The 27,500-nt window shown below is 40.8% G+C and overlaps 4 protein-coding genes across 7 annotated transcripts in view; 2 read left to right on the top strand and 2 right to left on the bottom strand.

Moving 5' to 3' along the window:
• The window catches only part of LOC131365521 (cadherin-24), a 16,334-nt gene extending 9,094 nt beyond the window's left edge, over nt 1-7,240 (top strand). The window contains exons 7-13 of one of the 2 annotated variants that reach the window (XM_058409122.1): nt 1-41; nt 774-895; nt 1,547-1,664; nt 2,045-2,386; nt 2,804-2,975; nt 3,061-3,337; nt 3,495-7,240. The exon at nt 1-41 is cut by the window's left edge and continues 92 nt beyond it. In XM_058409122.1, the coding sequence (XP_058265105.1) occupies nt 1-41; nt 774-895; nt 1,547-1,664; nt 2,045-2,386; nt 2,804-2,975; nt 3,061-3,337; nt 3,495-4,175 (1,753 nt within the window). In that variant the 3' untranslated portion in view covers nt 4,176-7,240. Of the gene's footprint in view, nt 42-773; nt 896-1,546; nt 1,665-2,044; nt 2,387-2,800; nt 2,976-3,060; nt 3,338-3,494 lie in introns of both variants that reach the window. The other variant, XM_058409121.1, reaches the window with a different exon arrangement.
• Nucleotides 7,241-10,950: 3,710 nt separating this feature from the next.
• mdp1 (magnesium dependent phosphatase 1) lies at nt 10,951-13,330 on the bottom strand. Its single transcript, XM_058409295.1, has 6 exons — nt 13,070-13,330; nt 12,625-12,688; nt 12,308-12,415; nt 11,776-11,883; nt 11,569-11,654; nt 10,951-11,331 (listed from the first exon to the last, which is right to left on the bottom strand). Exons 1-6 carry the CDS (start codon nt 13,101-13,103, stop codon nt 11,249-11,251), a joined length of 483 nt encoding a protein of 160 aa, XP_058265278.1. The 5' UTR covers nt 13,104-13,330; the 3' UTR covers nt 10,951-11,248.
• A 3,931-nt stretch (nt 13,331-17,261) lies between these two features.
• Nucleotides 17,262-25,535, bottom strand: cltrn (collectrin, amino acid transport regulator). Its single transcript, XM_058409066.1, has 6 exons — nt 25,377-25,535; nt 23,893-23,954; nt 23,730-23,815; nt 19,482-19,598; nt 18,315-18,509; nt 17,262-17,994 (listed from the first exon to the last, which is right to left on the bottom strand). The coding sequence occupies exons 1-6, from the start codon at nt 25,441-25,443 to the stop codon at nt 17,856-17,858; spliced, it is 666 nt and encodes a 221-aa protein (XP_058265049.1). The 5' UTR covers nt 25,444-25,535; the 3' UTR covers nt 17,262-17,855.
• Nucleotides 25,536-26,703: 1,168 nt separating this feature from the next.
• reps2 (RALBP1 associated Eps domain containing 2) overlaps nt 26,704-27,500 on the top strand; it is a 19,042-nt gene continuing 18,245 nt past the window's right edge. For 2 of the 3 annotated variants that reach the window (XM_058410509.1, XM_058410507.1), the window contains exon 1: nt 26,707-26,900. The gene's annotated coding sequence lies outside the window, so the exon portion shown is untranslated. Of the gene's footprint in view, nt 26,901-27,500 lie in introns of all 3 variants that reach the window. The other variant, XM_058410508.1, reaches the window with a different exon arrangement.

The raw sequence follows: 27,500 nt of genomic DNA, 5'->3' as shown, positions 1-27,500 counted from the left end.
TGAACAATGGCACAACATCACTGTCACAGCCACTCAGAGAGGTATCACATGACTATGTCCAAGTTATTAACACACCATCAGACTCTTAATGGTTCAGCGCATTATTACTAATAGCACAGTATCACGCCTTCAGGCTCTTCAGGGATCAACACCTGACCATCACACCCATATGTCTTTCTTCTCCAAACTGAAGCACACAGTTGTTCAGAACGTCTCAGAACGAGTGTGTAGCTGTAAATTTCTTTTCACTGGAACTCAAACCCTGTTCCAGCATGATGTGTCCCTGTGCACAAATCCCTTGAACTCCATGAAGACATGGTGTTGAGGTGAAGAACTGGAGTGTCCTACACAGAGCCCTAACTCAGATTTAACCCCACTGAACACCTTTGGGATGAACTGAAACTGGAGTCTCTTCAACATCCCAACATCAGAGTCTGATCTGGTAACTGATGATCACTAATCCCCACAGACACTTAAAGGGCCAGCGCATTATCTCTAAGCAGAAGATAAGTCCACTCTGGATGTGTCCTTTACTGCCTCCATTTTCACGATATAGGTCAGGGGTTATTTCCATATGGGACACTACCTATCCAGCTGCTTTGTGGCATTTCAACATGGCTGCATTGGACATTTCGATAAAATAGCGCACTTTGTTTGGAATAAGTAGTATTTTTAGACGTGATACAGACGTCTATGTTTTATGCTTCTCTGCATCATTATTCAAGCTGTGATGCCGTCTACCTGATTTCCCCCTCTTTTTATCTCATTCCTAGACAGCCCCAATCAGGTTACCAGGGTGGTGGTTGCCATAGAAACGCTGGATGTGAATGACAACCCCCCTGAGCTGGATGGACCATATGAGACGGCAGTGTGTGACACCAGCACCGCTGGACAGGTCTGCCCTTTAACACCACCCCAAACAAAACACATCACAACGTCTGCGTGGAATAAAAATCACAATAAATAAAGCAGTCTGAGTCGATTCTAAAAGAATAACAAGTGCCACAGTGAGACATGAGGTACATATGCTCTGGTGTAAAAAGTAATGGCACCCCACATACTGCTGATAATCTGATAATATGCTATATTTTTTACTTTGCTGTAATTTTTTTCTTTATAGCATTTTGTTTGTTCACCTTCTATTTTTCCATCCATCCACCCATCCATCCATCCATCTATAAAGCACTCAGTCCTGTGAAATTGAAGGAGCTGCTGATTATTCATTGGAAATTTTAAATGAAGGTGGATTTGTACGTCTCTTGCTTCTTCATGTCTCTCTGTACACTTAAAAATCATTTCCCTTCCCTCCTGAAATGCCCATAATCTCAGTTGTTTTTATTTTATTACTTTTTTTGCTTATCCCTGTAGAAAATAACTGTGAGGTGAAGTTCTGGTGTGACTGCTACACTACACAAACATCACAACATTTTGTTTACATCAACAACAAAAAAATCATCCAGTTTTTCTTCATGGAAACATCCAGAATGGAGCGAGACACTGTATGAAGATTTTTCTGTTTTACTCAGTGTGTGTGTGTGTGTGTCAGGTGGTGCAGGTGATTCGAGCCATAGACAGAGATGAGATCAGCTCTGGTTCAGCCGTACACTTCAGCGTGTCTGCTCACAGCCGCCTGTCTCTGAACTTCACCACCCGCACGAGAGGAAGTGAGCTCTGTTCCTCTGTTTCCTTTCATTTCTCCTGATGCTCATGGCCAGGAGGTTACCATATGCTTGTCAAAATCTCTTACGTATTTACACTCAGAGCTCTGATTAGAAAGAAAATAAATGATTAAATAATTAAATAAATTTTGAAAATGAATTTTTAAAAGATGAAAAATAATATTGTGAAATAAACAGTAAATTAGAATGGATTTGTTTCTTTTGCTTTTAAGGATTTCTTTAATTTGGAACCCATATGACCGGTTTGTTTCTATGGTAACAGTAAATAATTCAAGACTTCTCAAACCCTCTCTCTTTTATTCTCTTCTCTCTGTTTAAAGACTAAATCATGTTTAATAACATAATTAACCCTGCCCCTTTCTTAGATCACACAGCCAATCTGCTGCTCTTGTCCTCTCTGAAGCCACTCCCCCGCCCCGTCTCTTCTCATTTGCACATCGTAAAAGTACCCATAATCCTCCGGGACAGAGCATCAGAGCTGAGCAGTACGGGGACAGTGACGGTGACGCTGTGCCCCTGTCAGAACGGAGGGATGTGGGTGGAGGAGAGAAGGAGAGGGATGGATGGAGGGAGGAGTGGTGATGGAGAGGTACTGATGGAGTGGGAGAAAGTGATGGTGTGTTCATCTCTGCCAACTTCCTCCATGCTGCTGGGCTTCAGCTCGGCCGCCATGTTGGCCATCCTGGCCTGTTCCTCCGTCCTCATGGGTATGGCACACCTTTCTGTATTTCTTTCTTCTGTTTTATTTGTCTTTTTTTTTATTTTCACCATTCAATCTCTTCATCTATTTGTTTATTCTTCTGTACTAGCAACCATCTTTCCATTCATCCTGCCATCCACCTATCCATTTTTTCTATTTCTCCACTGATCTATCCATTTATTTTTCCACCCATCAACCCACTGTCCATCCAGCCACCCACCCATCCAACCATCTACCCACCCACCCACCCACCCATCCATACATCCATCCATCCATACACAAATCCACCCCAATTTTCCATATATTTATATACTTCTGACCATCTGTCCATCCACAAATCTTTCCATTTTTCAGTTCTTCTATCCATCCATCTGTCTCAGAGGGTTATAAAATAACTCCCTCCTCTCTCTCTCTCTCTCAGTAGTGGTGGTGTTGTCTCTGTCTTTGCGGAGGAAGAGGAGTGACTCTCTCTCTCCGGTGGAGAACGATGAGATCAGAGAGAACATTATTACATATGATGATGAAGGTGGAGGAGAGGAAGACACAGCTGCATTTGACATCACTGCACTGAAAAGCATCCCACACGCCATACACACGTGAGTCACAGTGTGTGTGTGTGTGTTGGGTAGCAATAAATTATTGTTATTAATATTGTTGTTGTTGCTGTTGTTGTTGCTGTAGGCGAGGTGTTGGTTCTGTCCCACTGTACAGTCACCTGTGCTACAGCATACACACGGCGAGCAGCAGCCCATTCGGTGGCTGTGAGTCTCGACTGGATAAACCCGCACACACACTCCCCAGCGGATACACACTGAACATCGGGCTGTTAGAACCGGGTTCTACACTCACAGAACCGGCTGAGGAGTGTAAGAGTTCAGATCAGGACAGGACTGAAGATTCTGCTGATATTGTGCTGAAAAAGAATCAGGCAGGAAGTGATGTCATCACTCAAGATCAGGTAATAAAATAATATTTGCTAATGATACTCTTTCTTCTAGTTGCATTTTTAATCCATTGATTTTAGATCTTACTTTCTGTCCTTGTTTATCTGTTTTCTCTCTCTCTCTCTCTCTCTCTCTCTCTCTCTCTCTCTCTCTCTCCCCGTCTGTGATCAGGATCCGTTAGTCCTAAATGACTTGGCAGATCATCCGGTCGCATCACAGACAGCTCACCTCCATTCATCCGTCTCCTCATCTGTCGCTCCAGATGACATCACGCCTCCACATAGCACAGGAAACGGCACAGCTCCCTTCAGAACCATGGAGGGAACATTACTGAGACCTGACGGAGGGATACATCTGACCAGAACTCCTTTTTTGTACCTGAACCCAGGACAGGACTACGTTCAGCAGCTGGTTGGGTTACACCTTGGAGGGCGGAGCTTCTTTAGACCTGATTTAGGGGGCGTGGCTGTCCCTCTGACTCTTAGGATAGATGAATTACTGCAGCACCGACTCACCCGAGTGACATTTGACCCCATGCAGCCACCATACGATTCACTGCAGATGTATGAGCACGAAGGGTCGGAGGCAGAGACCGCCTCCCTCAGCTCTCTGGAGAGCGAAGGAGATGGAGGGATGGAGGGAGAGGGGTTGATTGATTTGGGGCCAAAATTTAACAAGCTGCTGGAGATCTTCAGAGAGAGGGAACAGGAGAAAGATGGAGGGAAGAAAGAGGAGAAAACGGAGGAGAGACACACACATGGAGAGCAGCAGAAGAGTGTGGAGGAAGTGGACGGAAAACGAGAAATACAGACGGAACTAGATAGCAGAAAGGACAGAGAGAATAAAGAATGATTTCTCTTCAGAGAGAAGAAGAGTGAAAGAAAATGGAGAAAGAGTGATATGTAACATGTTTATGAAGATTGTGAGACTGTGGGAAAAGATGGAGGGAATAAAGAGGAAAATGAAGGAAAAAGAGGAGGGGGCGAGGTGGTTAGGCGAAAAATATGAGCTTGTTAATGGAATAAGTGAAAGACAGAAAGAAAAAGGAAGATAGAGGGCTGAGATAGAAGATGAGGGTGATGAAGGGAAGAATGGAAGATAAATATAAACACACATGAAGGGGACGAGGCACAGAGGAATAGAAGGTGGAAGAGAAAGAAGGAGAGAGATGGAGAGACTCACAGAGAGAGAGAGAGAGAGGGAGAGAGGCTAATCTAGCCAGCGTAGCTATTCTCGGAGTTGTCAGTCAAGTGTGCTCATTAGAATATTAGGCCACGCCCACACCTAAAGACTTCTCTCAGCTGCAGTTTGAGCGTTTTATGACATTTCTATTCTGTCTTTAAGACAAACACTGATGTTAGCTATCACACAAACACATTTAATATTTTGCTCCTGCTTCCCCACGCCTATGAGAGATCACCAAGTGAGAAGTTACAAAACAACTGAAATATTGATTTGGCCGTCCGAGCTGCACTGTGTTAAAAAATTAATAAATAAAATAGGTCTCATAAAAAATACACAGTCCTCCGAATCGGAGGAAACAGAAACGCCTCTCCCTCAGGATGGGAACGAAAACCAGCTTTTAAGCAGAGTGAAAATAAAAATGTTACTTTATAGAAAGTCACAAGTGAACATGCAGACACACACACACACACCCTACTCCATGTGAAAAACTTGGTAAAGCTCCTTCCAGTGTCCTCAACTGAACACAGACTGGAAATCGCGGTGAGCGAGTGAGAACTCAAACTCACAATAAACTGCTTTGTGTGCAAGGAAAAGTGTCTTATCAGTCAAAACGCCTTCCATTCTTCCTCCAGCCTTTATGTATCCCCCTTCAGTTCCTCTTGTGCTGTGATTATTAAGCAGCGCTTCAAGAGCTTTAGCTACCGTCATTGTTCTCCATTTCCATCTCCAGGAACAGACGGAGGAACCCGAGTGAAACAAGCGAGGCAGCAAAAATTCACAAGCTGCTGCAGCTCTCACCTCTTTCTCTCTCAGTCCTTTATTAATAACGCATTATAACTGCATTCATAACATCTCAGATGATTTGCATAATTAGCTGCTCATGCCTGGCTTCAGCCTGTAGAAATGTGTAGAAATGTTAACTGTAACTGCACTTTATTGCACCAGTGTGTGATCTCATCATGCCCCGCCCTCTCCATAACACTTTGGCATCAGTGCATAAGGACACAAAAGATCACCAATAATGCTACAATATGGTTTCCATAGTAACCGTCCGGTCACAGGGATTTGTACAGCGAACACTCCACTGATAATAAACAGATTTAAAAGACGTGTCAGCGTCAATCTGGTGAAGTTTCTGTGAGGAGAAATGTGTCGATGGAAGGAGTCTCCAGTGTCAGCGCTGTGTATCAGTCAGAGGTGAGGCTGGAAGTTTTCCCACATCTTCACGACAGAAGAGTTTACAATTCTTTACAAATTCTCAGATTTTTCTCTTATTAACTTGAAGAGAGAGAATAAAGAGAGGCTGCTGAGGCAAACACTGTTTATAGCTGATAGTACACAAGAGACAACAGGAAGTAACAGGCTTCATTTTTCACACATTCCACTGCATGAAAGTGTGTGTCACGCTCTGTAATAATAAAACTGTTAGCACATTGGTGCAGATAATCACAGATTACATCATAGTTTTTATCTGTTTACAGTTACACTAAACATTGTGGAAGTTTCATAAGTCAGAGCAGCTGCTATACAAAATTATTATTCAACCCTTTCTGACCAGTCTGATTCAAGGGATTTTAATTTCATTTGTCATTTGAACATCATGATCATGTTGCTGCTCATCACATGTTTATCACCACAAACTGAACTCACACTCTGATTCAGCGAGGTGATTCCTTCTGCCCTTCATGCTTCCACTTTCACCTCATGAATTTTTTTTGTTCTTGTGAATGAAAACGTTTCTGCGGGACAGGAGCAGGTGAAGAAACGTTTGATTAAGAATTAAAGATACTCCTGAACGGTTTGATCTCTTCCCCTGATCCTTTTCCTCCGTGATATTCTGCAGATCGTCTGATCTACAAGCTGAACGTTTGGTTTAGGGCTTCCTGATAAATGTGTTTCTTAAGCTGTATGAATAAATCTCAGCAGATTTTACTGTAATGTCTGTAAAAAAAAAAAAAACCCAAAAAATAACACAGCTCCTCAGAAATGTTGCCCAGAGGATCAGGAAGTCATCCAGATGAAATATGGGAAGTAAATTACTGTGAAAAACTGAATTGCTCTTTATAAATCTCTGGCTTGATTTCTGATGATTTTGTGTTTTGTTCCTATCAACATTTTCACCCTGAACATTTTTGCGGAGCATTGATTATGCAAATTTCAGCTGTCTGGAGTTTCACATTGAAGACTCGCCTCGTCCACGTGACGGCTCGATCTCACGCGTTCCCGAAACCTGTCTCACACGGGTCTGAGCTCAGGAACACACAACAGAAAAGCTTTGAGCTGTCAGCTGAAAATAGCGGCGCTGCTCGGTCCAGTACTTGTTTACTGTCAATGATTCATACGATGATGCATGCTGGGAAACAGGGCTTAGGACTATACTTAGCCATTTTTCTGGAGGGTAATATGATATACAACATCATGTGATTTGCACCGCTGCAAGAAATTCTTTGTGGTGTGATGATAATGATGATGATGGTGATGATGATGATGGTGATAAAGATGATGATAAAGTCCTGATGTTATTATGACCATCATGGGGTCAGTGAAGCTGGATCTTCTTTTAAATGATAAAAGTTGATTAGCATGATGCCTGTAATTACACATGTTAACAGTTTAGCAACATTAGCACTGCTAGCCAGTGCAACCCTGGGCTAATAGCAGCCAGGAAGCTTCGCCTCAGCAGCAGATTTCTGTCTCGTAATTAACACTCGGAGGTTCTACCATGTTTACAGTGTCGTTGCCAGGCTAACATTTTTGTTGAACTTCTAGACCAGAAATATTTGGGAAGTTTTCTTGTAATCCTGAGAACAAATTTGGGAAACCTTTGTTCATTCTACGTAACTTTTAAATAAAATCTCACGTTGTAAAAGGTTTATTTGGTCGTGAGTTTGATATCAGTGCCCCTGTGATCAGATAGCCGCCGCTAATCTGAAATCCACCAACAGGAGGTCAGCAAGCTCACCAGACAGCTACAGATACGCTAGAGGTGATGAAGAAACATAGAGAAAATATGCTAATGGGCAGAAACAACATCTCCTCATTACCTGAAGGTCACTTTGTGTGTATTTATATGAGCCTGATTTCTGGACGCTGCATTTCCGTCTGACTGATTGATGATGTAAGCAGCGCTGTATGTAATCATTTTCCTCACATCAGTGCAGATTGTCCACATGTCTCCGATCTGACACGCAGAACATACGCTGTAACAGTCTGTAACAGAATTCTACCAGATTTTCCGGGGATCTGGAACAGTGTGGCGAGTAAATAATCTCAGATTTCACACACAAATAATAATAAAAAAACATACCAGCTTAAGTTAGTTTGGGTTCTAGCAAATGTCATAAATGTAAATGTAGATAAGGCTTTGCTCCATTACACACACAAATCGAATAAGGCTAATCAACGCCAGATTGCTAGGCTAATTACAAACTGCGCTAATTACAAACGGCTGATCTCCACATTTTTATCCTATACAACAAACACCTTCACATGCATGAATAATATCACAATTTGCACATCAAAGCAATTAATTTTGACGACTGCGAGACACAATGAGGGAATAAACCTGGGTAATTATGAAGGATTAGCATATTTTATTTCAGACTTGCGCACTCAGATGAATATTATTATCACTCTGCTTGGAGAGACCAAGTGAGCGGAAAAAAGAGAGCAACAGCGTGTGATGTTTATCCTGCAGGGGCTCGGTCTCAAAGATAGAGACAGAGTGTGTGTAGAGGCTGAATCTCTCACACACACACACACACACACACACTCACACACCCCTCCAGGCTGTGTGGCCTCTGACAGCATCACAGATCACAGAGGGATTTCTGTCTGCGTTTAGTTTCAGTGTTCAGGGCTGCAGATGTTCAATGACGTGATGTGAAACGTGTTGAAGATCAGTTCCAAACACGCCAGCCCTCGTTTATCACACCCTGAACACCAACACCTTTATTCATAAATCAATTTCAGCAGCCTTTAGACAAGATATGTGCTGTGCATGAAAATGTAACATCAGGAAAAAAATCCTTTCTGTCCTGAGAGTAAACTGTGTGTAAAAGTAACAGTGAATGATTTACTCTGATTTTCATTTATTTTACTGACCAATTTGATAAACATGTCATCAAATTCAGTCATTTTCTAAACTAATTCAAAAACAAATCCATAAATTACAACAAATACGTTGAGCTGTTGAGTTAGGACAAAAGTAATGGCACCCTATAAAGAGAGGAAGAGTTAGCTGGAGCGCTGCAGTGGCTGAGCTGCACTACTGGAACGTTTTCACTGTTTTATCCTTATCTCTGTGGGCGGAGTGGAGTTTTGTGGGTGTGGCTAAATGTATATCAGCTATACTGTGTTTATCAGCAGCCAAGAAAATCAGAAAGGAAAAAAAAATCTGCTGTTCCAGTACTTTCTTTCACCTCTGTTACACCATTTCTACTGAGCTACAGGACATTTCAAATTGAAAAAGAAAAATGGTGAAAAATGGGAAAAATAAAAATAAAAACTATTTTTCCTGCTTTACAACACAACTCAGTCCAACACACAGAGATATGAATTACATAATGAGGTGAATGTGGTGACTCAGATGCAGGGTTAGGAACCAAAGAGACCTCTTCAAGGGTTCTTTGAGGGTTCTTTGGATATATATATATAAATCTTCTTACTGTATAAAACACTATTGTGAGTTCTACATGGAACCATTAAGAGTTCTTCTTCAGAGAAACACCCAAAGAACCCATAAAGACTTAAATAATAATAAATTAGGACCAGAAATCAAAACTTTAAAACCTTCAATCTGAGTTTATTATCTAAATGTAATGTTATAAATATGTTAGTTAAATAAACAGCTCAATCGTTGCATTTGACATTTGAGAGTTATTGTGTTGTCCCAGAATTGTCAGAACATTAGAAGAGTGAGGTACTGAGACATCAGCACTGCAGATTTATGATTTATATTCGGATCATGGATAGTGACTTTTGACAGTACATAAACTTCATATTTATTCAGAGTGAATAACGGCAATTGGCAGAAGCCAGTAAATTGCTGATATAAATTTATATCATTACTCAGAGCAGGGCACAGATCGACTCGTTCTCCGACCCTGAAAACGACCTCCTGGAAATATGAGCCATTAATTTTGGATTCCTGCACCTGAGCTGCCATTAGAGCTGTAAAAATAAAGCAGGGGAAAATCCTTTAGCTGTGAATAATGTAGTGCGGTATTAACACTGCTATCACACACTGCCATTTTCACATAATGAAAGAATCATGCTGCGCAGAAGAAAGACACAGAGCTGAATCAATGATTCATGAGCTCAAAAATACATTCAAATGCCTAGGAATGGAGTGAAAACTTTTCTTTTACACGCTGTCTCCACACAAAAAAATCCACTTTTCTGATGCCCTGATATCAGAGTAAATACCACTCACTCAGACACCTCATGAATGAGTACCTGTAAGAGGATTCTGTCTTATGGTGTGAGTGTATATTGATTTGTGTTGTTTTTGATTTAGTGCTTTATAAATTGTACGATATATTTAACACAACTCACCACGTAAATGCTTTTGTGTATATAGGATGGAAACAAGCTTTCAGTTTTGTCAGGGGTTACAAATATAGCCAATTATGGATCTCCAGTAGTGATGTGTTGTTCGAAAGGTCAGTCAATTTGAATACTAGAGCATTTTTTGTTTTTTTGTTTCATGTGTATTTTGATTTTCCTTTTATCAGGATAGGCACTTACTGTGTTCGTCAATGCAACCTGCTGATTTTACAGTTATTTAAATAGATTTTAGTGACATTTAACAACTTCAGTGACATTTAAAGTGATATTTCCTCAGTTTAAGGAAGCATGTTCTTGTAAAGTCCAAATGATGAGCTGGAATGATTCCTCAGTCTCATGCGGTTTGACGTTTCTTCTCACAAATTGAGTTCATAACTTCCATCAATTTTTATTTACTGTAATAAGTAAAACTTAGAAACATTGTTTCATCACATCCTGTCACATACAACCTGGTATTAAACAAAAAATTAAAGCTTGAAAGGAAGAATCATGGATCGTTGGTGTCTCTGGTGAGTGTACGTAGCTAGTACCACTAGCTTGCTTTGCTAATCTAATCTGAAGCCATGCTAGTAGGAAGGTCGAGCAATAGTTTATTTATTTGGATTTTAGTATCTGCAAACTCTAAATAAGCTATAGGATGCTGTACGTTTCTCTAAATAAATAAATAAATAAAAATACGCTAATAAGTTACGCCCACAAATGATAACATTAGATGAGTCGTTTGGGAGCTGAAAGAGTCAATTCTTTGAGTGAGTCGAATCAAATGATCCGACTCACTGAAAAGCGCCGTCCCAATGATGCCAATACAGAATATCACAGATTCTCTCTCTCTCTCTCTCTCTCACACACACACACACACACACACACACACATGCAGGCATGTGGACAAATTTTTATTTTCACACAGTTAAAATACATTTAAAACTAGTTCAGTTGTCAGTAACAGGCAGTTAAATTATAAGTTAACTCTGTAAACACTAACTCTATTAAATTGCTCTCTCTATAACCACAAATGTTTCTAACTTTTGATCCTTTTTTTAAATTTACGTTAACATTGTGAATAAAGTCAGTAAATACACTCTTTACAAGTGTGACAGTACGCAGTGATGGGAGTGTTGGTCTTTGCTGCCCCCTACAGGACACACTGTACACCGCAGCGGAGATTTTCACACTCAGCTCTTTCGCATGAACTGCTGAAGCTCATCCTGCACGAGTTTAGAGGTAACACCGTCAGAAACCAGGACACAGTACACACCTGAGGGACACAGAGACACATCAGTTCAGCTTGTTAGGGCTTGTTTGTTTGGTTGTTTTTTCAATTATTGAATTTATTAGTGAATGTGTCTAAGGCAGCCTAAGTAGGGTACATAATAAGTGTAGGATTTTGAGTGAGGTTTGAGTGAATGTGGTTCTTAGAGACTGGTCCCTAAATAGTGTATAGAGTATTTAGGGTCCCTAAATAGGGTATAGAGTAAGGGAGTTAGATTTGTACCCATCCTGCTGACTTCACTGATGTTTCTTGGTTCATCATCAAAGAACATCATGTCTGTGTAGCACACTCCACTGGCTGCCTGCAACCTAGGATGCACACACACACACACACACACATCATACTATAAGTCTATAAGTATACTTTAAGTCTTTATATTGATCTTTTTCCCAAACACACACATTACGCACTCTTTATTACACTTTTCACCTGGTAAAGTGTGTGACTTTTGACCCTGGGTAAATCTCCTTGTAGGAAATGTATTGGTTGAGGTTGTAGAGTGAGAGCAGCTGATTGGCTCCATCTACTTCCCCTGTGCTGAAATACACACAGACACAATAATAATAACAATAATAATAATTATCATAATAATAATAATCGTATTATGTTTCATATATAATAATGTAATAATATGAAATAATGGGATTAGACAGAAATCAAGAAGTAAAAAGTAAACAATTTTAAGGTATGAAGTAAATAATAAAATATTAATATTTTCCTCTTTTTTTAAAAAAAAATAAATAAATCTTTTAATGGCTCAATCTTTATTACAGTAAGGATGAAGTCCACACAGGTAAATGGCCAGAGATTATGTTCTTATCACCCAAAATCTGGTTCAGTTCCAGGAATCCTACATTCCATAGGGCTTGTTTTAGGTGTGTCTGGAGTTTAGAGGGAAAATGAAGTGGACTTTGTGTACAGGATTAGGACAGAGTGCTATAAAGAGTGTGGAGTTTCTCACCGTGAGGCCAGGCCGATCTGTATGCCCTGAGTGTGCAGAGAGCGCAGGACATCTGTTGTGTCTTTATAAAGCTTGGCATGATTATTGCTCGAGTCCACCACCTTTCCACTGAGAGAGAGACAGAGAGAGAGAGAGAGAGAGAGAGACAGAGAGAGGGAGAGAGAGGGAGAGAGAGACAGAGTGAGAGGGAGAGAGAGACAGAGAGAGAGAGAGAGACGGGGGGGGCTTGCTCATACTCAGATATAACAGCAGTATTGAGGAGAAATATGTGTATTATTAACATGACCACATCATGGACAGTAAGACAGGAGGCTAACCTCTGATCTTTGTGGAAAGGAGGATTGACGTGGGTATCCACCCAGTACGGCCACAGGGTGAAATCTAATCAGAGACATTACAGTAAATCTCATATCTCTCTACACGGCATGTTAAACACCAATAAGCTTGATTCAGAGTTGAACCACAAGTGGGCGTGGCCTAAATGGAAAGGTTTGTAGATGTGCGACCCTGACCCTCAGGATCTCAGGCTCCCAAAACCTGAATAACTCTCCTCTCATTCAATATTTGAAACATTTTATTATAAATAATATTACAAAAATCATATTCAGAAACATCCCGGCATGACACAACCCTGACCTGCTTATAGTCAACAACTATAGTGGGCATGGAACTGACATCTGAAATTAAACGCACTCTTTTAGCCGGTGTGGAAGTGTGGAACTCTGCGCTAACACGTGGTATTAAAATTATTTTTTTACTTACCCAGGTCAAACACCACTAATCTAGGCTTAGACATTTCTGATCATCAGCTTTCTTCTCGAACAAGGAAATACTGATGATCTTCCTGATCGGCCGAAAGCGAAAGTTTCATTTAAACTTTTTAAAAAATATATTTATCTATTTATTACTGTCGCTATTTCATATAATTCACTACAGCTCAAACCCTGCAGTACACTTATTTATTTATTTAAATATTTATTCAAGGATTTTTCACACCGGGTGCTAAACCCGGAAGTTACGCAAAGGATCATATGACGTTACGCCATTTCCGCATTTAGCTAAAACCTTTTTAAACGGATAGGAAACTTTAATCCTTTAAAATGGATTGTTTCTGATTCAGCAGTTACTTCATGTGAAAGCAAAAGCAAATTAATTAAACGACACTTTAGATCCTCCTGAACATTTATTTGATTTCAACTTTCAATTCATTTTTCAAATCACTATACAGACAGGAAGTATCGTTTGCGGTACACTGCACCACAACGGCATTGTGGGTAATGTAGGAATCTACAAAATCAAAGAAAAATATTTCAATATTTACTTTTTTGAGTGCGTTTTTTCTCTGGGTCTCATATACATATACACATATCATATACACTCACAGGCCACTTTAATAGGAACACCTATACCCCTGCTCGCTCGTACTCATGCTGCCACGTGATTACCTGATTGTTTCATTACATAACTGAGGTGTTGGGTTGCCAGATTGGGCGGGGTTTCTCCCAATTGGGCTCCTTTTGGTCACGTTTAACCGGGAAAAAATGCATTGGGCGGCCGGGTTGATAAAAGGGCTGGTTTTTGATGAAACTGGTCGGTTTTTATTTTTGACCACAACCATGATATTTTATTAATTTTCCATTCATACGAACTTTGCAATAAAATTTAATGTGTAATGTTGACATTATAATTATAACTAGTTATAATTATATATAGATTCCTGTCCAATCAGACTTCAGTCTTGATTGGCTGGTTGTTTGTTATTGTATTAGTTATAGTATAGATTTTGGGCTGGTATTTTTTTAAACAGGCAGGTTTTAAGATGTTGTTGGGATGGAAATCTTAAATCCAATCTAGCAACACTGCTGAGGTGTACCGGTCTTCCTATTAATCATCAGAACAGCTGGCAAAACAAACTCCTGAGATATAAACGGATTGATTAATGTGCTGAAATACCAGCTGTGTAATAAATACATCTCACAAATGTGTCGTAAACACAAACACACACACACACACACACACACACTGGAGGAGCATCTCCAGACATGAGACATGTTTTTGTGTGCCTTTCACACACACACACACTCACTCCAATGGTCAATTGAGAATTACCAGTCAACGTAATGTACATGTTTTTGGACTGTGGGAGGAAACCGGAGTAAACCCACGCAGGCACGGGGATAACATGCAAACTCCACACAGAAAGGCCCCTGTCTGTTCGAACCCGGCATTCGAACCCAGGACTTTCTTGCCGTGAGGCAACAGTGCTAACCGCTTAGTCAGTATGAGCATGGACTGTAGATCCAGTGCTAAGTAGTGAACAGAGAGCAGGATTCATCAGCACAGGGCTTTGTGTTCACATCTGCTGTCCTCCTCCTTCAGGTATCAGGTGTTTACACACGGAGCAAAAACATTGAAAAACAGTTTAATATGAAGTTAATGTTTAATCTGACCCGATGGTCGCTCAGCAGTTTATATATACTCATAACTCTTACACACACAGAGAGATGTGTTTTTCCTCATCACTGCCTCATTGCAGTGTTACAAAAACTCACATGATTAAAAAGTGTTTATGAAAAGGTGATGATGTCATCGGCTTTTAATCTCTAGTAAAGTTTATATTAAATCACTTAAATGTGCTTTAGGTATATCAATAACCTGGAAAGAATGAGGAAGATAAAGCTGTTTTAAATACAGATAACACACACACAGTAATGTAAAGGTCGTCCTGCTGTGAACTGATTGTGTGTGTAAATATGAAGCTCGGCTGGGATTAACTTTGAGATTAGATGTACAGTGTGACATGCTGCTACAAATAAAATACAAAAATTAATCCAACGTGTACAGAACATCCTGTGAGGAGATGAGAGAAGAGAAAACAAATTAAATGTTTATGCTTGTAGATAAGAGTGCATCAGAAACACCAGATGCTGATGTAGTACACCACCACCATCACTACCATCACTACCATCATCATCATCATCATAATCATCATCCTTAAATCAGATTTTAGTCTCACTTTGATCTAAAAGACTTCAAATACTTCAAATATTGTCCATCAGTTCTTCAACCTTCAATTATTATTATTATTATTATTATTATTATTATTATTATTATTATTATTATTATTATTATTATTATTATTATTGTTATTATTGTTATATCAGAGCCTTAAGAAAGAAAGGAAGAAAGAGAACAACAGCGATGTAAAGTTTAATGAGAGAGTTCCTCAGAGGAGCTGGTGGTTAGTGTGTGTGTGTGTCAGTCAGGAGTGTAAACTGTGTTTCTCAGCTAAGTGTGCTGTATGTTTTTTTTTATCAGTAGCTCATGTAATCAGCACAAATGTTCTCAGCTCTTAGTGAACAGAAGTGTAATCAGTGTTCCAGTGATAACACACACACACACTCACTGCACTTTTACATCTTTCATCTACTTTTCTCCCAGGAATAAGCTCCACCCCCCCCAGCTTACAACAAAATGCAGCTAACGGAGGGCTTGGCTAGCAGTGTGATTAAAGAAGACTCACAGCAGTTCACAGGCTTTTTTTTCTTGGTTTGGTTTTGCGATCGCCACTGTGCTGTTCCTCATGTCCCACCAGAATCTGGCAACCATTTCCTTTTTTATTAATCGACACAACACACAGCATATTTTTTAATGTCCCTGAAACCACTTCCTTTTGTCACTTCTGTTATAGCAGCTATAAACACTAGTTCCCTCAGCAGCCAAACTTTATTCTTCAGGTTAATAAGAGAAAAATCTCAGCTTGTCATGTTACTGAGAAACCAGAAAGAAGTGTAAACTCCTCACACACACACACACTTCTCCTCACAGAAAACTTCACCTCATCAACAATCACACCTGTTTTTAATCAATTTATTATCGATGGAGTGTGTGCTGTACAAGTCCCTGTGAATGAGCTGTTGCTATGGAAACGATAAGGTATGAGAGCGAGTAAATTAATATAAACCTGCGTTACAGTCAGAGCTGCTGCTCAGTTTATCAGTGATTGTGAGGCTAAGTTAATGTTTATGTGCTGATTCTGTAAAATGAATGATTCTCTGATCATTAAACCACACTGCACACACACACACACACACGGCCAAAAGTCCACATATGCTACAGAGAGCTGCTTTTCTTCTCTCACGTACTCTCTCTCTGTCTCTCTTTCTCTCTCTCTCTCTGTGTTTGTGTGTGTGTGTGTGTGTAATTCTACACGTTTACTTTATTAACCAGTGAGACAGATGCACTGTGAGAATTCCTGGAGTGAAGCTGAAATCTATCTCCAGATGGTGTTTCCTCATCACTTCATTTCATCAACTAATCTGATTTATCTTCCTCACACCTCTCACTCAAATATGACTCTAGACTCTCCGCTAATCATCCTGCGGTTTTAATAAGGAGTATCTTATTATTATTATTATTATTATTATTATTATACAGATCAAGCATAACATTCTGAGCACTGAGAGGTGAAGTGAATAACACTGATGATCTCCTCATCATGGCACCTGTTAGTGGGTGGGATATATTAGGCAGCAAGTGAACATTTTGTCCTCAAAGTTGATGTGTTAGAAGCAGGAAAAATGGACAAACGTAAGGATTTGAGCGAGTTTGACAAGGGCCAAATTGTGATGGCTAGACGACTGGATCAGAGCTGGTCTCCAAAACTGCAGCTCTTGTGGGGTGTTCCCGGTCTGCAGTGGTCAGAATTTATCAAAAGTGGTCCAAGGAAGGAACAGTGGTGAACTGGCGACAGGGTCATGGGCGGCCAAGGCTCATAGATGCAAGTGGGGAGTGAAGGCTGACCCGTGTGATCTGATCCAACAGACGAACTACTGTTGCTCAAATTGCTGAAGAAGTTAATGCTGGTTCTGATGTCAGAATACACAGTGCATGACAGTTCAGGGCTGTTTTGGCAGCCAAAGGGGGGACCAACACAATATTAGGCAGGTGGTCATAATGTTATGCCTGATCGGCGTATTTATTTGTTATAAATTATTCCACATAAAAGTTACATAACCAATATTTCAGAATAATCTGCAAGAACATCTTACATGTAATTACATTTGTATATGAATCTCAGTCTGAATCACTGCTATATATGTTTTTACTCATTCACTCGACTCCAAAACGACTGGCACCTGACGAATATAAGTTATTCTAAATATTTTTTGTAGTAAATTAACAGACAGATCAGGAACACAAACAATAAATATCTGAGAACAGATTTTGTAACAAACGGCGACGCTTGGAATTGGATTTGGGAAATAAAATTGAATTGTATTTTTGGAGCTAAATGTTTTTACATATGCAGAAACCTGAGTGTTTTTCCGGCTCAGCGAACAGGAAGTGATGTTTGTATGTAAGTGTGAAGGTTTTAAGGGAAACCATATCAGAGGTTTCCTTTTTTTACCCATGTTTACTGAGGGTGCCAATAATTCTGGAGCTGAGTGTGAAGTACAGGCTGGTTAAGCCTGACTGCTGCTACTATCATCATTAACTCGAACAGCTGCGTGACGACGCTGATAAACGTGTAGAAGTGCATCAGGCGTTAGAGTTTAGTGAAGCGATCATCAGCAGCTCCTCGCTCAATAAAGCCATCCTTCTCCTTCAGAACCTCACACATTATTTCATTTCCTGTCACGGTTTCTCCGACTTCCTCCTTGTCCTCTGAGTGTTTGTTCTTCGCCCTGTGAGGAGGAGAAGAGGGCAGAGAGGGGAGTTAGTTACTATAGCAACAAGCTCTGCAGTTCTCCACCTTAACGCAATGACTGGAAATTTCTTGAAGCTTTATTGTTTTTTGTTTTGTTTCATTTCATTGTTCTTTTTTTTGCTTTTTTATTTCTGTTCACTGGAAAATGGCATGTTTAAAAAAATACTATTTACCAAATTAGAAAAGAAAGATTTCTGCAAAAATGTATTTCATCATGAGCTCTGACCTCAACAGTACAGCTCCAGGATCGCACACACACACACACACACATACACACACACACACACACACACTGACCGTTTCCTCTGGATGAAGGAGATTAGTAGCATGGCGATGATTCCAGCACACACGAGTCCCATCACCACCCCGAACACGATGAGCCACGGCGGTGTCTCGTACTGCACCGGAGCCGCCAGAGTCGGGTTTATTCCCACAAACTCCAGCGTCCGATCCGTCAGCAGGAACGCGTTATTGATCCGATTCCTTGATTTCCTGACAATTAAAAAAAACACAACTTTAACCACATTAGAGAACAATTAAACTAATACACAACTAATATAATACAATAATTATAACATACACCAATCAGGCATAACATTGTGAGCTCTGATAGGTGACGTGAATAAGACTGATGATCTCCTCATCATGGCACCTGTTAGTGTGTGGGATATATTAGGCAGCAAGTGAACATTTTGTCCTCAAAGTTGATGTGTTAGAAGCTGGAAAAATGGGCAAGCGTAAGGATAGGAGCGAATTTGACAAGGGCCAAATTGTGATGGCTAGATGACTGGATCAGAGCATCTCCAAAACTGCAGCTCTTGTGGGGTGTTCCCGGTCTGCAGTGGTCAGTATCTATCAAAAGTGGTCCAAGTAAGGAACAGTGGTGAACCGGCGACAGAGTGAGGGACGGCCAAGGCTTATTGATGTACATGGGGAGCGAAGGCTGACCTGTGTGATCTGATCCAACAGACGAGCTTCTGTTGCTCAAATTGCTGCAGAAGTTAATGCTGGTTCTGATAGAAAGGTGTCAGAATACACAGTGCATGACGGGTAAGGGGGACCAACACAATATTAGGCAGGCAGTCATAATGCTATGCCTGATCGGTGTAATATGACTCATATAACACTTAACAGCTGTTACTGTTACGACTATTATAGCTATTAAGGTTGTTACTTTTTACAAAACGACTCCTTGTACTTTTTCTATCTGTATTTTTTGTGGTGAATAACATACCCTACATGACACAGTTCAATTCTTATTTTCAGAAAATTTTATATCTACGATTTAACCCAGTTATCTGGATTGTGTGGTGTACACGTCTCTGTGAACGAGCTGTTGCTATGGAAATGATAATGTATGAGATAATTAATCAACTCCTGACCACCAGTCAGAAAGGGATCAGTGGGAAATTTTATCATTTGATTTATGATGAAATAAAGACATATGAGTGTGTGTGTGTTTACCTGACGGCGTTCTCCACCGTGTCTTTGGGAATGAGTTGTGAAGTGTCATTTGGTGACGTCACCACAAACCAAAACGAGACTCGCTGTGTTTCATTATACACTAAGATGTTTGAGACGCTGGACACAGAAACACAAATACACAATAACACACAGTAAACACTGAGCTTCAACTGACACACACTTTTATATCAGCTTCATCAGAGTGAGAAACACTGCACAATGTTCTGAGACGTTTTTCTGCATTTCTCTCTGCAAGGGAGACACAGAATCAGTCCCACTGACAAAAGTATAAGATGCAAACTAGCAAATCGAAGGAAACTAGCATACAGATGGATTAAACAAAATCCAAGACTAGCATGAAACTAAAAAAAAATCAACAAATAATAAAGCGAGCATTAAACAGCAGAGGGTTATTAGCATCAGGGTGATGTTCCTGTACAATGCTAAACTGGTGGCTATTTGATTCCCTTAGCCTCATTAGCCTCGTAGTCCAGTACAAGCTGCAGCTCTGTGGTTGATGAAACATTGTGGAGTTTTATTTTCCTTTGGCTTTTATGGGTTTTGTTGCTGGATGTAAGCGAGAGTTACACAGGCATCTGATAAGGAGATTACACGCTGAAAAGCTACAGGGAATTTTAGTTAAACGTTTGAGTTTTTCTGTCCTATATATACTGTACTGTATAAAAAAAGACTTTTCTACTTGTCTTGAAAAAATAGTCTAAAGCTAATGCTCTACAATACGAAAATATAAGAAATGTTTGACATTTGCTTTTCAAATTCACCACTACTCTCATTATCGGAGTGTACATTCCACCCAGCGCTAATGCTAAGGAGGCTCTGTGTGAGCTGTACGGAGCTATTAGCGAGCTGCAGAATGCTCACCCCGATGGACTGTTTATCATCGCCGGAGATTTCAATCATGCAAATCTCAGAACAGTGCTCCCTAAATTCCATCAGTATGTGGACTTTGCTACGAGAGGGGCGAACACGCTGGATGTTGTTTATTCAAACATTCCCGGCGCGTATCGTGCGGAGCCCCGCCCCCACCTCGGCTACTCAGACCACATCTCTGTTATGTTGATTCCAGCATACAGACCACTCGTCAGACGCTCTAAACCGGTTCTGAAACAGGTTAAGACCTGGCCAGCAGGAGCCATCTCTGCTCTTCAGGACTGTTTTGAGTGCACTGACTGGGATATGTTTAGGGAGGCTGCAACCAACGGCGACTCTATTGACTTGGAGGAATACACGGCATCAGTGACCAGCTACATCGGGAAATGCATCGATGACGTGACTGTCTCCAAGACCATCACAACACGCTCCAACCAGAAGCCGTGGATGACTGCGAAAGTGCGTGCTCTCCTGAAATCGAGAGACTCTGCCTTCAGATCAGGGGACAGGGCGGCCTTAAAAACAGCAAGGGCCAAACTGTCCCGAGCCATCAGAGAGGCGAAGCGTGCACACGCCCAGAGAATCCACGGCCACTTCCAGAACAGCAGAGACTCCCGGCGCATGTGGCAGGGCATTCAGGCGATCACCAACTACAGGACAACTTGACCTTCCTGTGACAGTGATGCCTCCCTTCCAGATGCGCTGAACGACTTCTACGCTCGGTTTGAGGCGCAGAACAACACAACAGCGAGGAAGACCATCCCTCCTCCTAATGACCCAGTGCTCTGTCTCACCACGGCTGACGTGAAGAGAACTGCAGAGTTAACCCATGGAAGTCTGCTGGACCAGACAACATTCCTGGCAGAGTTCTCAGGGAGTGTGCAGAGCAGCTAGCAGATGTCTTCACTGACATCTTCAACATCTCGCTGAGCAGCTCCATCATCCCTACGTGCCTCAAGACAACGACCATCGTCCCTGTGCCAAAGAAGTCCACGGTTTCCTGCCTCAGTGACTACCGTCCCGTTGCACTCACACCAATCGTGATGAAATGCTTCGAGAGGCTCGTCATGAGGCACATCAAGTCACAGCTACCACCCTTGGACCCCTTGCAGTTTGCGTATCGTCCTAACCGTTCCACGGAAGACGCCATCACCACAACCCTGCATCTGGCCCTCACACACCTGGACTGCAAAAACTCCTACGTTCGAATGCTGTTCATAGATTTCAGTTCAGCATTCAACACAATCATCCCTCAGCAGCTGATTAAGAAGCTGAGTCTCCTGGGCCTGAACACCTCTCTCTGCAACTGGATCCTGGATTTCCTGACTGGGAGACCTCAGTCAGTCTGGATCGGGAGCAGTATCTCCAGCACCACCACACTGAGCACTGGAGCACTTCAGAGCTGTGTGCTCAGTCCATTGCTGTTCACTCTGCTGACTCACGACTGTGCAGCAATGCACAGCTCCAACCACATCGTCAAGTTCGCTGATGACATGACCGTGGTGGGTCTCATCAGCAAGAATGATGAGTCAGCATACAGAGAGGAGGTGCAACATCTAACAGCCTGGTGCAGAGCCAACAACCTCTCCCTGAACGTCGACAAGACCAAAGAGATGGTTGTTGACTTCAGGAGAGCACAGTGTGACCATTCTCCACTGTTCATCGATGGCTTCTCTGTGGAGATCGTCAAGAGCATCAAATTCCTTGGTGTCCATCTGGCGGAGAACTTCACCTGGTCACTCAACACCAGCTCCATCACCAAGAAAGCCCAGTAGCGCCTCTACTTCCTGAGAAGGCTGAGTAAAGCCCATCTCCCTTCCCCCATCCTGACTGTGTTCTACAGAGGGACCATCGAGAGCATCCTGAGCAGCTGCATCACTGCCTGGTATGGGAACTGCACCGTCTCAGATCGCAAGACCCTTCAGCGGATAGTGAGGACAGCTGAGAAGATCATCGGAGTCTCTCTCCCCTCTATCACAGACATTTACACCGCACGCTGCATCCGCAAAGCCAACAGCATTGTGGCTGACCCCACACACCCCTCACACACACTCTTCACCCTCCTGCCATCTGGAAAGAGGTACCAGAGCATTCGGACCCTCACAACCAGACTGTGTAACAGTTTCTTTCCTCAAGCCATTAGGCTCCTCAACACCCGGGACTGAACTGTTCTACACTCTCACACACACTCTCACTCAGGACTGAACTGTTCTACACTCTCTCACACACATACACTCTCACTCAGGACTGAACTGTATATTAACTCTCTGTCTCTCTCACACACAGATACACACACTCTCTCTTGACTGTGTGGACGCACACACACACACACACACACAATTTATATTGTTCATTACTTACTGCACTACCTCTACCTGTCATCCACTGCTATAGTTATATTTATGTTTATTCTATTTGCACTACCTCAACCGCTGCTGTGTATTTTTGCACAATATTTTTGCACAATACTTTTTTTTACATCATTTCACTTTATCTATTTTATTTCACTTACATTCCAGTACACGTTCTTTTATTTCTTTTCGGTGCTAAGTGTCCTGTGTTCTTTTGTGTTGTCTTTATTGTATTTATTGTCTTTTTTGCACTGTCTTGTCTATGCTCTGTTTGCACCTAGCTGCACACTGTGCACTTTACGTGGCTAAGACAGACTTCTGTCCTAGCTCTGTGGTGTTGTTTGTTGTTTTGTATTGAACTTGTTGTTGTTTGTTTATGTAGCACCAGGTCCTGGAGAAACGTTGTTTCATTTCACTATGTACTGCGCCAGCTGTATGTGGTTGAAATGACAATAAAAGCTTCTTGAATCTTGAATTAATTAAAAATGTAAAACAGAAAGATTTATTTATTTATTTATTTATTTATTTATTTATTTATTTATTTATATGTTATTAATAATCTTAAACAGAAAAAAAAATTATTTATTTATTTATTTAAAATCTTAAACAGAAAGATTGATTGATTCTTGACTTTGTTTCTAAGCAAATGCACTACAATAAGAAAATATAAGAAATGTTTAATTTAAATTTATTAAAAAAATAGTTATTTAAGTTAAATTTATTTTATTTTTTTAAATTATTATTTTTTTTATTTTATTTTATTTTTTTTTCTTAAACAGAAAGATTTATTTATTTACTTGTTATTAATAATCTTAAACAGAATGATTTATTTATTTATTTATTTATTTATTTATTTATTAATTATTAATAATCTTACACAGAAAGATTTTTTTATTTATTTGTTTGATTGTTTGCTTGGGGAGTTAATGGTCAAGCTCTCCAATAGTGCTCAGAATAATGTTACTGGATCATCTCTAGTGTGTGTGTGTGTGTGTGTTCCACTCACTCGTAGGTCTGGTTGTTGGTGTACCTCCTCATGGCGAAGGCCAATGAAGCTCTGAAGAAGAACATCTCACTTTCGTTCCAGTCATACTGCCACCACAGACGTCATTCATTTAAACATTTATTATAGAATTTTACACATTTCTCAGAGCTAAACAGAAACTTACAGCATCATGTCCCAGCGCTGTCTTAATGCTGATCCTGACGAGATAGCCGTTGCTCCTCAACTCTACACACAGAGAGGAGAGAGAAGTGGGATTTCTGATGATTTTAATCAAAACATCTCTGTCACAGTCGTCTTTAATCCTCCAGGTAACAGCGAGAAATCTGAGTAATGTTCAGAAAAACCTGCTGGACCTCCAAGACGTCTGCTACATGAATCCCTTGTCCACTGACCACACTGACCAGCGCAGAAGTTTTTTTTTTATTGCTCGGCACCACTTTCATTACACAGAAACAGTTCTGCATTCTCACAATCCCAGAAACACACACGCACACACACTTCAGCTAGAGTTCATGCTCTTTATCTGCTTTTGCGTGAGGAAAAGAATTCTTATAACCATAAGCCAGAAAGTCGTAAAAATAAAAACAGCTGTAATAAACACAAAGAACTGCAATTCAAGTTAAACCCAGAGCGAGGACTCCTTCATCTCACATCTGTCCAGCAGGGGACATGGAAATCTGTCTTTTACTAGGGATTTTACACTCATGATGATGATGATGATGATGATGATGATGATGACGATGATGATTTCTCAGTATCAGTGCTCTTCCCCAAATCTCAAAATCTATTTTTAATCCACAGTGGTTAAGGTCAAAGTCTCTCGGAAGAGCTCAGGCTTTCTCCTGGCACAAAGATCACATGCTGGAGATGTAAATGTGTAACAGCTCACAGTGGTGTAACAGTTACAGAGTTTCTAAGAGACGCTGAAGAGACAATGATCACCGAGAAGTCTTGAGACTCTGAGAGATGTTTAAATACAAGCTGATACTAAACATGAGAATGAGATACAGAGGAAGTGTGAAAGACAATAAAAAGCAGATAGACAGAAGAATCACTGAGAATTCAGGTGTTGCTGAGGAACACTGAGTGATTTTTTGTTTTTTGTTCAGTTTTGCTAAGTTTGATATGTCTGAGTTACGAACGATGATAAGACACTGAGACACTGATGAGCACTGAGAGAAAATCTAAGAGGTACAGAGATACATTTAGAGAATCGTGAAGAACTCTGAGGGAGAGACAAAAGGTCTGATACACTGAGAGACACTTTGTGATAGTGAGACATGCAGTACTGAGAGTTTAGGAAATACAAACATCCAACAAGATAGACATTCTGAGAGAGTAGAAGAGACTTTGAGATAATGACAGGCAGAGAAAGTCACAGAACTTCACAGAGTGACACTGTGAGTGACGATAAGAAGACATTCTGATATAATGAGACACGCTGAGAGGATTTACGAGACATTCTGAGATAATGAGATGCACAGGAAGAGTTCAGAAAATGTCCACTGGGAGACTTTGAGAGAGACAGTAAGAGACTCTTTGAGATCATGACATCCACAGACATCCACTAAGTGACTCTGAGTTAAACCTAGACATGTGAGATAATGAGACACGCCAAGGAGACGATGAGAGCGAGCTGAATCTTACCTTCCACACACTTACTGCCCACTAGAGCTGGAGCCAAACACAACACACACACAATCCACAGCTTCATCTCTTCTTCTGTTTTACTTCAATCCCTCAATCACACACTTTTTACTTCCTCTCACACACACACACATACATCCACAGCGTTACAACTGTACTGAGAGTGAACTGTGTGTATCGCCGTTATGACCACGGCTGGACATGAAGTGTGCAGAGGGCGGGGCAGGGGGGTTTAATGGTTAAGCAAAGAGCTGCGTGTGATAAATGTCTTTCTCTCTTACACACCCACACATAAAATCCCCCCCCCACACACACACATACACATATCCATACCCAAACACACCCACACACAAAGCACACACACACACACATACACACTCACAAAGCAAGAGAGACTTGAAGAGAATGAGAGAGAAAAAAACACTTGATTATGAGATGGATACAGATTACAGTTCTTAGCTTATGTATGTGTGTGTGTGTGTGTGTGTGTGTGTGTTTTGCTCAGGCTCACCTGTTCCCCACAGGTAACGTAAAAATCAGAAGCAGGTTCTTTGTCTCCAGACATGAGGATGAATATTACTGCAATAATAATAAAATAATAATTATTATAAATAATTAAACTTCTATGAGAATTTACCTTCTATTACATTCATTATTATTATTATTATTATTATTATTATTATTATTATTATTATTATTATTATTATTATATTTTAGCTCTCGTGTTGGTGGTTTTGTTACTCAGGCTGAACTGAAGGCTGATTGAGTCAGTTCTCTCTCTGACCACACGGGGGCAGCACACATCCACCACCATCAGGCTCTGATTCTTACACCACACAGCTGCTGAGTTCTGGACTCTGATTGGTCAGAAGGAGTTGATTAGTTTTGCAGATATTTAATAACGCATTCGCTCTAATACATTATCGTTTCTATAGCAACAACTCATTCACAGCGCACGCGCCACAAAAATGGATTTGTAAAAAATGTCTTTCAGGTTGATGGAAGCTGTCAGTGCTCTGTAATCACACTCCACTGTAATATTTTATTCATTACTTCAATAAATGTTTAATGAATAGAAATAATACAAGCTGAGTACCTAAGCCACGCCCTTGCATACACATAAGCCACATAAGCCCTTCCTAATAATGACAGGTGCATAAGCCACGCCTCCTTTATTGGGACAAAGAGACACATAAGCCACACCCCTTCATTGAGAATGCCAGGTAGATACACGACTATTTCACGGCTTCTTAGACAAGTGTGTGTGTGTGTGTGCGCGCGCACGCCTCATGTTCACGCACTGCAGAGGCCGCGCCTCTTTTTTTCTCTCCTCTGTTCTTCCTTGCTCGTGATCGGGGCACAGTGTTATTCTCTCTGTCTCACACACACACACGCTGCAGATCGGTGTGTATGCGCGCGGGAGGTGGGCGGGGTTTGATATACGGATGGATCCTGCTTTCCTCTCTCTCTCTCTCTCTCTCTTTGTCTCTCTCTCAGTGTTTATATTCGGTGACAGGACACCAGGTGAGTAACATACACCAGGTTCAGTGTGTGTGTGTGTGTGTGTGTGTATTGCTGCTCTGCTGCTGTTTCTGTGTGTGTTCTGTGCCGGTGTGCTCTCGTGCTTACAGCAGGGTTGCCAGATTGGATTAATGTTTAATCTGGCTTGAAAAAAAATTGTTAAAATGATCATTGTGTTTATTTTCTTGCTGCAAACAGAGCAGAAAAATCCTGTTATAATGTTCATTAATCTTCATTCATTCTGATCTTCATGGAGTTTCCTCAGCAACTTGACTGGTCATTAAACTGGCTTTTTAATTTCATTTTAACTTCAGTTCAGTTTCACTTAAATTTCTAGGATTTATTTCGTTTTTTTTTATTTAAATTATTTTTATTGCTCATTGTTTTATCTTCTCCTGTATATCCCCCTGCTTCTTGCAGCAGGTTACTAAAGTGATTCTTCTCATCTTTATTTCTTCTTGTCAGTCTGCTTGTAAAATACGTTTAATACACACATGTAGATTAAAGCTGAGAAAGTAAACACCTTCGCTTGGAAGTAATGTAGTTGGTGTTCACAGGAAAGTCTTTATATTTTGTTGATTTTGTTTTAGTTTGTTTACACAA

Source organism: Hemibagrus wyckioides, linkage group LG15 (assembly GCF_019097595.1).
Source record: "Hemibagrus wyckioides isolate EC202008001 linkage group LG15, SWU_Hwy_1.0, whole genome shotgun sequence".
NCBI lineage: Eukaryota > Metazoa > Chordata > Actinopteri > Siluriformes > Bagridae > Hemibagrus > Hemibagrus wyckioides.
Note: the sequence above shows the minus strand (reverse complement) of the source record. Positions and strands in the feature narration are given on the sequence as shown.